The following is a 9696-nucleotide window of genomic DNA, read 5'->3' on the forward strand; positions in this document are numbered from 1 at the left end:
AGGGCTGTGCGTGAGGGACTCTGGGATCTCTCCATAGGCCGCATAGTTGAGCCGGTGCCAATGGCCCGTCCCGGGGGTGACCTGGCCTCCGTGCCGCAGGCACTCACAGACCCTCCCGAACTGGAGCCCGTGGGGGCGGGGGATGCCCAGGACCTCGTGTATAAAAGCCAGGAGGCAGCCCCCCGCCCGGGCACTGTCAGCCGCCCGCCCCCTGACAGCCGCCACCAGAGCCGAGAGCCGCCTGAGTAAGTGCCAGGGCCAGGATTGGGCCCTCCGGGCCAGTTCCCCTGTGGAGGGGCTGGAGTGAGGGGCTGTGGGTCGGGAGTGAGGGGCACCGGCAGAGCTGGGTGGGGCCTGTCCCTCTCTGGGCCCCAGCGCCCCGCTGTCCTCTATCCGCTCTCGGGGTGACCTCTGCCTCCAGTCGCCAGCCCCTGGGGTGCGCCTGAGTCTATTTTTAACCCTGGCAGCTGCCTCGGGGTGGGGGTGGGGGGGGTGAACGTTAAAGGTTCAGACAGGATCCGGGTTGGATTGAGGGCCCAGGACGCCTGGGTTCTCTCCCCAGTGCTGGGAGGGGCGGGGGTGGGGAGGTAGTTGGGGAACAAGCCGTGGCACGTGCCATTCCCAGTCCCCCCCAAAACGCCTCTTTTCTGCCCCACAGCCATGTCCATCCAGAAGATCCACGCGCGCGAGATCCTGGACTCCCGCGGGAACCCCACGGTGGAGGTCGACCTGCACACAGCCAAGGGTGCGTGGCGGTGGTGGGGGTCCCGAGGAGGGATGGGGGGGCTGGTGGGGTCAAGGCTCTCCCAGTGGGGGGGACCCACGGCAGTGACGCCCTTTGCTCCCCCCCCCCAGGTTGTTTCCGGGCAGCCGTGCCCAGCGGTGCCTCCACCGGCATTTACGAGGCTCTGGAGCTGCGGGATGGGGACAAGTCCAGATACCTGGGCAAAGGTGAGGGGCCCACGGGGAGGTATGGGGGAGACGGACCCTAATGGGGGCTGGGAAACTCAGCCCCCTTCCCCTGCATTCTGGGCCCGGGTCTGGCCCCCGCGCCCGCCCCCCACCAGCCTCTAGGCACCCGCCAGGCACGGGGCAGGTTTCGTTTGGGTGCTGCCGCTTGCTGGAGAAACGCCCGGAGCCGGTAAAACGTCAATCCCTTGTTTGGCCAGCTGGCTTCCCGTCACCCCAGCGGGCGTGGAGGGCGGGCGCCCCGGGGGGAGCGGTGGGGCTCAGGGAGGGGATTTGGTTCATTGGGTGGCTGGGTGGTGTGAGGACATGGAGCTATTCCTGGGGCTTTCTCTGAGTGCAGGGTGTATGCCTCAATTTCCCCCCCCCCCCACTGTATATTACTCATGTGTCGGTGATGGGACCCCGGGGGTGTGATCCTTGCAGAGGCCACGCCAGGGCAGATGGGCCCCCCCGCAGCACCATACGTCGGCAGACCTGGCTGGGAACCCCTGCCTTGGCCCAACCAGCTGCAACAGGATGGGGAGGGGCGAGGGGATGGGTCTGGGGGTGGCTGGGGGCAGAGGCCAGTCCCCTGTGGGGGAGGCGGCGGGGAGGGGCTCCCCAGGTAGTCGTTGCTGTAACTCCTGGCTAAGCTGCTGGCAAAGTCCTTCTGCGCCATGACCCCGAGAACGAATGAACCCGTCTGGGAATCGCAGCTGATGGCGAGGCGGGGGCCCGGCCCTGGGGGCGTGGAGGGACACTCTTGGGCCCATGTACGGGGGGGATCCTGCAGGGGCACTGAACCCTGCGGGGCCAGAATCAGGAGGCTGCGGCTTGGGTGTGGGGAGCCCCAGGGGGGCAGACCCTGTAGCGCTAGAGTCCTGCCTGGCTGCATCCAGGGGGGTTCAAGGGCACAATACCTGGGGGCTCTGGCGCAGGTGGGTCGTAGGCTTGGCTGAGAGGTTCATTGGCAGGGTTGGCTGAGAAGATCATTGGTTGCCTGGCTGGCTGGTTGGTTGGTTGACTAGTTGGCTGATTGGGTTGGTTGGTTGGGCTGGTTGAGAAGTTCATTGGCCAGCCGGTCGGTTAATTCGGTTGGTTGGTCGGTTGATTGGGTTAGTTGGTTGGTTGGGCTCGGTTGGCTGGGTTGACTGGTTGGCCGATGGGTTGGTTGGCTGATTGGGTTGGGTTGGGTTGGGTTGGCTGGGTTGGCAGGGTTGACTGGCTGGGTTGGTTGATTGGGTTGGGTTGGTTAGTCGGTTGGGTTGATTAGTTGGTTGGCTGATTGGGTTGGGTTGGTTAGTCGGTTGGTTGGGTTGGGTTGGCTGGTGGGCTGGTTGGCTGATTGGGTTGGGTTAGCCGGTTGGTTGGGTTGGCAGGGTTGACTGGCTGGCTGAGAAGGTCACTGGCTGGCCAGGTGGCGCTGGGTAGGTCCAAGTGGCCGGCCGGTTGCCCTGACCCAACCAGTCTGTCCCCGGCTGGCCGATGGAGGTGGCCATGGCTCCCTGCCTGGCCGGGTCAGGCTGGGGCTGGGGCTGGTTCGTTCGTTAGAATGTTGCTGACGACATTCAGTCACACGCCCGCCCTCGGCACCGAGTCCCTGGAACGCCCGGAGCAAACCTGGCCTTGTCCAAGCCACTGCGGCCCCGGCTCTCAGCCTGGCTGGGGGGGACCTGGGGGGCAGGAGAGACCATCTGGGTGAGACTCTCTGACCCGTCCTGTCCTTTGACTCCCCAGGGGTACTGAAGGCTGTTGAGCATGTCAACAAAACCATCGCCCCAGCCCTCATCGAGAAGGTACCTGCGCCCGCTCACTTGTGGAGGGGCTCAGGGGGGTACTTGGGTCTAGGCGGGTGCTCATGGGTGTGTGCATGGAGGGGGGCTAGCTGTGTTGGGTGGGGTCCCTGGGTACCATAGCTCTGTATAGGGCAATGTTTGGGGGAGGGACCTGGGGTGTGGGGGGAGGGGTCCTGGATGTGGGGTGGATCACATGGGGGGCAGATAACCACAGTGCCTGTGTGACCCCCCTGCCTCACTTCCCCCCCGCCTAGAAAATCAGTGTTGTGGACCAGGAGAAAATTGACAAATTCATGATCGACCTGGATGGGACGGAGAACAAATGTGAGTGGGAGACGCCCTCCCCCCACCCCCCCCGAGTCCCCCACATCTCCCCTCCAGTCCCCCAACCAGCCTGCTCTCCCTCTCCCCTCCCTGAGTGTGTGTGTGTGTGGGGCAGGGGGGGATGGCTAATCACCTCCGTTTCTCTCCCCCCAGCCAAGTTTGGGGCCAACGCCATTCTGGGGGTGTCTCTGGCAGTGTGCAAGGCCGGGGCGGCAGAAAAGGGGGTGCCCCTCTACCGGCACATTGCTGACCTGGCTGGCAACGCCGAGCTCATCCTGCCGGTGCCGGTGAGAGCCCCCGGTCGCCGGGGTTCCTCTGTGGGGGCTGGGAGCCAGGACGCCTGGGTTCTCTCCCCGGTTCTGGGGCGGGGCGGTGGCTGGTGGGTTGAGCAGGGGGGCTGGGAGCCAGGACTCCTAGGTTCTCTCCCCGGCTCTGGGGGGGGGGAGGTGGGTGGGAGCCAGGACTCCTGAGTTCTCTCCTGGGCTCTTGGGGGGGGGGGAGGGCTGGGAGCCAGGACTCCTGGGTCCTATCCTGCCCCCCACCCCGCAGGCGTTTAACGTGATCAACGGGGGCTCGCACGCGGGGAACAAGCTGGCCATGCAGGAGTTCATGGTGCTGCCGGTGGGGGCGAGCAGCGTGCGGGAGGCGCTGCGCATCGGGGCCGAGGTCTACCACCACCTCAAGGGCGTCATCAAGGCCAAGTACGGGAAAGACGCCACCAATGTGGGCGATGAGGGCGGCTTTGCCCCCAACATCCTGGAGAACAACGAAGGTGCCGGAGGCCTGTGCCACCCCCTCCCCCCCCTGCCATGGGGCAGCCCAGACACCTGGGTCCTCACCCTGCCTGTGGGGGCGGGGGCGGGGGCAGGGGAGCTACTTATAGCCCCGGGTTGGGTTTCCAGAGGCTCTGAGGCCGGGTTAGCCTCAGCCCGACTCGCTGGGAAATGTCGCAGCCAGAATTAGCCCAGCCGCCGGTAACCAGAGCCGCGGGAGCTGGGCCGGGCAAGGTCACGGCCCACTGGGGAGCTGCTGCTTCGACAGGGCCCCTCAGCCAGGCCCAGGATGCGGCCACCTCTGGGGAGGGGCAGCCGGTTATACAGGGACCCCTCAGTTAGCCCTGAGATGCGGCCAGCTCTGGTGTGGGGTGGTTGGTTACACAAGGAGCCCTCGCCCAGCACTGAGATGCGGCCAGCTCTGGGGTGGGGTAGGGTGCAGCCACAGGCTCTCCAAGACTCACGGGCTGCCCGTTCTTCTCCGCCCAGCCCTGGAGCTGCTGAAGTCAGCCATCGAGAAGGCTGGCTACCCCGACAAGGTGGTGATTGGGATGGACGTGGCTGCCTCCGAGTTCTACCGCAGCGGGAAATACGACCTGGACTTCAAATCGCCCGACGACCCTGCGCGGTACATCAGCGGGGAGCAGCTGGGCCAGCTGTACCAGGGCTTCATCAAGAACTACCCCGGTGAGGGTCTTTCCCCGGGGGGCAGGGAATGGAGCAGGGCCTTCGCCCCCGGGGGGCCCGGTCTCACCCGTCCTGCCCCCCACAGTGGTGTCCATCGAGGACCCCTTTGACCAGGACGACTGGGGAAGCTGGCAGCGCTTCCTGACCCAGGTGCCCATCCAGATCGTGGGGGACGACCTGACGGTGACCAACCCGCGGCGCATCCAGCGGGCCGTGGAGGAGAAGGCCTGCAACTGCCTCCTGCTGAAAGTCAACCAGATCGGCTCCGTCAGCGAGTCCATCCAGGCGTGAGCCAGGCGCCGGGACTCACCAGCACGGGGGGGGAGCTGGGGGCCAGGACACCTGGGTTCTCTCCCCCGCTCTGGGACAGGAGTGGAGTCTAGTGGTTAGACAGGGGGGGCTGGGAGACCAGACACCTGGATTCTCCCCGGCTCTGGGAAGGGAGGGGGACTGGTGGTTAGAATGGGGGGGGCGGGGGCGGGGACCCCGGACACCTGGGTTCTCTCCCCGGCTCTGGGATCAGGCCTGGACCCCCTCCCCCGGTTCCGTTCCAGGTGCAAACTGGCCCAGAGCAACGGCTGGGGGGTGATGGTGAGTCACCGCTCCGGGGAGACCGAGGACACCTTCATCGCTGACCTGGTGGTGGGGCTGTGCACAGGGCAGGTGAGTGGCCGGGCTGCCCCCTGCTCACCCCCCCTCCCTGTATGCCCCCGCAGCCCCCCTAACCCCACAGTTGCTTCTCCCCCCCCATCAAGACAGGTGCGCCCTGCCGCTCTGAGCGCCTGGCCAAATACAACCAGCTGATGAGGTAACAGCCCAATGGGGCACAGGGCCTGGGGGGTGCCAGCCTCACTCTGGGGCTGGGGGAGGCTGGGCTGGTTCCGTGGGGCAGGGAATGGGGCACGGGGCCTTGGGGGTGCCAGCCTCACTCTGGGGCTGGGGGAGGCTGGGCTGGCTCCATGGGGCAGGGAATGGGGCACGGATGGTGTCAGCCCCACTCTGGGGCCGGGTTGGCTCTGTGGTGCAGGGAATGGGGCATGGGCCGTTGAGCAGCCTTGCTCCCTGTCCCAGCCCCCCACGCACACTCACCTCGGGCCTGTCTGCCCCCCAGGATCGAGGAGGAGATGGGCGACAAAGCCCGCTTCGCCGGGCGCAGCTTCAGGAACCCCCGTGCCAAGTGAGCCCTGCACCCCACGGCGTCTGTGCTGGCCCTGTCCCACGGCTGGTGGGGGGGCGCTGCCAGCCAGCCTGGACCCTCCACCTGCAGGGGCTCAGCGTGGGGCAGCGTGAAATCACCAGCCAGCGACAGCATCACCGGGTCCAGCCCCACGGCGCCCGCCTCTGAATAAAGGCACCTGGAACACACAGCAGCTGGGCGCGGTTCTTCAGTGGGGCCAGGACGCCTGGGTTTCCCCCGGCTCTGGGGGGAGGTGGGTTAAAGTGAGGGGGGATTTGGGGGGTAGGATGGCTGGGGTCTGTCCCTGGCTTTGGGAGGTGTGTGTGGGGGGCTCGGCTGGGATAGACTGGGGGGGGCTGGGAGGCAGGACACCTGGGTTGTTCCCCGCACTGGGAGGGGAGAGGGCTGTGACAGGGACCAAGGTGTGGGGGCGGGGGACAGGATCCAGCACCCCCCACTTCCATCCCATCCCTGTGAGAAGCAGCCCGGGGGGGAGGGGCGTGATTCTTCACCGGGTGCAGTATGGGGCCCCTGACACACAGCTGGGGCCAGCCACCGACATGCAGAGTCCCCGAAAAAAACCACCACGGGGGGGCTGGGATTAAACAACCAGCTTTTATGGAGAACAGCTGAGCCACGGATCACACTAACGACCCCCCCCTCGTTAGCAGCCCCTCCCCCATCACCTCACCCCCACTCCTCTGGGCCACGCTGCGGGGGGGTCCCCTGGGCTCTGGCCTAGCCCCCCAGCGTAGGGCTGGTTGATTCTATTTACAGTTAAATAATAAGCCCCCACCAATCAGCCGAGGGGCGGAGTTCCCAGCAAACAGTTAAAATCACCCCCTGACCCCCCAAACAGGCCTGGACCCCCCCACTGCAGGGGTCCCCGCAGCCCCCCCACAGATGTTACCTCCCCCACACAGAGCCTGGCCCGCTTCTCCCCCCACATTCTCCATATTGTCCCACATAGGTTACGGCCCCCACCCTAGGGACAGGTCATGCCTCCCCCCCCCCGTGTGTGTGTGTGGGGGGTCGGGTCAGGATGTTTCCCCATAACTCTATGAAGGGGGGGGGGGGGGCTAACAAGCACAGGGCCAATTTCCCAAAGGTGCGGGGGGGGGGGGGGGGCGGCACAGACCCGTGGAAGGGGGTGTAGGAGCTGGGCGGGAGGGCTGCGGGGCGCCCCCCAGTGGCGGAAGTGGGGCGCTGCACCCTGCCAAGCACCCTCCAGTGGGGGAAGGTGACACTGCGCCTGGCTCCCTACTGTCCCCCCCCCCCACTCTGCCCCCCTCCCCCCACAGCTAGAGACAAAAACAACTCCAGGGAAATCACGGGACCCCCCATTTCACACCTACCATCACGCCTGCTACAGGGTAAATACGGGGGGGGCGCCTAGATATAGGGGGGCAGGAACCCCTGGTTCGGGATGCCCCAAGCAAGAGTCACACATAGCAGCAGGTTTGGCGTCAGTCCCTGCGACCCCCCCCCGCTGGGGACAGGTCCCCGCCCAGCACTAGGCGACCCCGGCCCCCCCGGGCCCGTCATCTTCGCTCTGCCGCAGCCGCTTCTTGGCCCGGATTTCATTCATGGCCTCCTCGATGGAGCGCGTGTCCCGCTTGTTGGCCACCGGCACTGGGGGCGGGGAGAGGCAGGGTGAACCCAGGCGTCCTGGCTCCCAGCACCCCCTGCTCCGACCCACCAGCCCCCCCTGCCCTCCCCGAGCCACAGAGAACCTAGGCGTCCTGCCTCCTAGCCCCCCCTCTCTGACCCTCCAAGCCCCCCTTGGAGCTGGGGAGAGAACCCAGGTGTCCAGGCCCCCGACCTACCAGCCCCCCGCCCCGAGCCATGCAGAGAACCTTGGTGTCCCGGCTCCGAGCCAGAGGGAACCCAGGCGTCCCGGCCCCCTGCAAGCCAGAGGGAACCCAGGCGTCCGGGGTGCTCACCGCAGCCATAGGCCTTGTTGGCCTCCATGGTGTGGGCCGCGTCCTTGGCCGCCACCTTGCCGATGAGGTGGCTGTACTTGTCCTTGTAGTCGCTGTTGGGGCTCACCACGGCCGGGCCCCGCAGCGCCTCCTGCTCCGCCTCCCGCTGTGCCAGTTCCTGGGGGCAGGGCAAGAGAGGGGCAGGGTCACGGCAGACACGCCCCCAGATTGGGCCCCACCCCTCCAGGACCGACAGACCCAGGCCCACCTGCTGAGAGACAGACACGCCCCCACGCAGAGGTGGGTCCCACCTCGGCCCCACCCCCTATCCGGCCTACCTCTACAGAGACACCCCCCAACCTCCCAACTCCCGCAACCTCCCCAGCCCCCCAACTCACATACCTTGAGGCGACGTTTCTCCTCCGCCCGCTGGGGGTCCCACTCCTCCCCACAGCGGTAGGCCTCCAGCTCCTCGTCCGACGGGGCAAACTCCTGGGGGGCGGGTGCAGAGCGTGAGACACCCCCCCAGACGCCCGGACCCATAGCGCCAAGGCAGTGGGACACCTGGCTACTGGCTGGGGGGGGGGGGGGGGCTAGTGCAGGGGGGCGGGGAGCCAGGACGCCTGGGTTCTCTGCCCGGCTCGGGGAGGAGAGGCTGGTGGGTCATAGCAGGAGGGGGTCGGGAGCCAGGACGCCTGGGTTCTCTCCCTGGCGCTGGGGAGGGGGCCTCACTCACCTTCTTAAAGATCATGACGTAGCGACTGTCCTCGTCATCGCCGAAGGAGAAGGACGTCAGGCCGGCCACTTCCACCACGTCGTGCCTGGGGTGCGAGCGGGACGGCAGGGAGGGAAAGTCCGTTAGTGACGCGCTTGTGCCAACAGGCAGAGTAGAGCTCGCGGTTGGGGCCCAAAGACCCCGCACCCGACGGCCAAACGCGGCCAGCTCTGGGGTGGGGCAGCTGGTTATACTGGGGCCGGCGCTGAGATGCGGCCAGCTCTGGGGCAGGGCGGCTGGGTACACAGAACTCCCGGACAGTGACCCCCTGTTACCCCCCACTCCACACAGCCCCCCCGGGGGCTCACAGGATGCTGCGCTCGATCTTGTTCATTGGCTGGAATTTCCTCTTGGTCTGGGCGCTGTCCTGGATGAAATCGGACACGTCCTTCTCCATCTGCGAGGGGCAGGAGGGGAAGCTCAGTGGGGCGCGATGGGGGCACAGGGCCTGACCCGGCGAGCGGGCGCCAGCCCCCCGGCGGGGACTGTGGGTCACTCACCCTCTTTCTGAACTCGGCCTTCTGCCGCTTCTCCTCTTCCTGCAGCTTCTTCAGCCGGGCGGCTTGTTCTGCGGGACAGAGCGCGGCGGGGGTCAGGGCGGGGGCTCGGACTCCTGGGTTCCCTCCCCGGCTCCAGCTTCTCTTTATAGCCCGGCCCGGGTCACCCGCCCGTCCTGTTTATGGGGAGACCCGGCTGCCGGAGAGGGGGAGGGGGCTGAGTGGGGGGAGCGCATGGGGGCGGAGCTTTCCGTACGGGGGGCGGGGCCATGGGAATGATGCCGAGGGCGTGGCTTTCTCTACGGGCGGAGGCGGGGACATGGGGAGGGGCTCGGGCGGCGGGGCTCTCCGTGGGGGGCGGGGCTTTGTGCCGTGGGCGTGGCCATGGGGCTGGGCCGGGGGCGGGGCTCTCCGTGCGGGGGGCGGGGCCGCGCCGTTACCTGTCCCCCCCCCCGCAAACCCCCCCGCAGCCGCTGACCTCGCGCGCGGCGCCGCGTCTCCTGGTCGCCCAGGCCGGGCGGCCGCTCCATGGCGCTCAGGATGGAGCCCAGCAGGTCCAGCTCCGCCATCGCGCCGCCGCCCCACCCTTCCCTCACGTCACCGCCCCGGCCGGAAGTGACGACATACGGGCCAGAAGTGACGGTGGGGGCGGTGCCGTCGGGAGGAAAATCACCCGCCTGGCTGTTAAAGGGCGGGGCCTTAAAGGGGCGCGTCGGAGGAGAGTTAAGGCGCAGGGGCTCCTGGAGCCTTAAAGGGGAAGGCGAGGGGAAAGAATGGCCGGCCGAGCGAGGCCGTGG

General features: G+C 67.3%; 2 protein-coding genes across 2 annotated transcripts; one reads left to right on the plus strand and one right to left on the minus strand.

The window, feature by feature from the left end:
• Positions 1–177: 177 nt before the first annotated feature.
• ENO3 (enolase 3) lies at positions 178–5893 on the plus strand. The gene is made up of 12 exons (XM_067556170.1): positions 178–245; positions 659–745; positions 856–951; positions 2686–2744; positions 2999–3068; positions 3222–3355; positions 3618–3840; positions 4331–4528; positions 4614–4815; positions 5083–5191; positions 5278–5336; positions 5640–5893. Exons 2-12 carry the CDS (start codon positions 661–663, stop codon positions 5707–5709), a joined length of 1305 nt encoding a protein of 434 aa, XP_067412271.1. The 5' UTR covers positions 178–245; positions 659–660; the 3' UTR covers positions 5710–5893.
• A 1119-nt stretch (positions 5894–7012) lies between these two features.
• Positions 7013–9536, minus strand: SPAG7 (sperm associated antigen 7). The gene is made up of 7 exons (XM_067556330.1): positions 9378–9536; positions 8903–8970; positions 8711–8799; positions 8364–8448; positions 8030–8119; positions 7649–7805; positions 7013–7337 (listed from the first exon to the last, which is right to left on the minus strand). The coding sequence occupies exons 1-7, from the start codon at positions 9466–9468 to the stop codon at positions 7219–7221; spliced, it is 699 nt and encodes a 232-aa protein (XP_067412431.1). The 5' UTR covers positions 9469–9536; the 3' UTR covers positions 7013–7218.
• Between the last annotated feature and the right edge of the window lie 160 nt (positions 9537–9696).

Source organism: Emydura macquarii, unplaced genomic scaffold, assembly GCF_026122565.2.
Source record: "Emydura macquarii macquarii isolate MOO-44397 ecotype Brisbane River unplaced genomic scaffold, CSIRO-AGI_Emac_v2 contig_306, whole genome shotgun sequence".
NCBI classification, from domain to species: domain Eukaryota; kingdom Metazoa; phylum Chordata; order Testudines; family Chelidae; genus Emydura; species Emydura macquarii.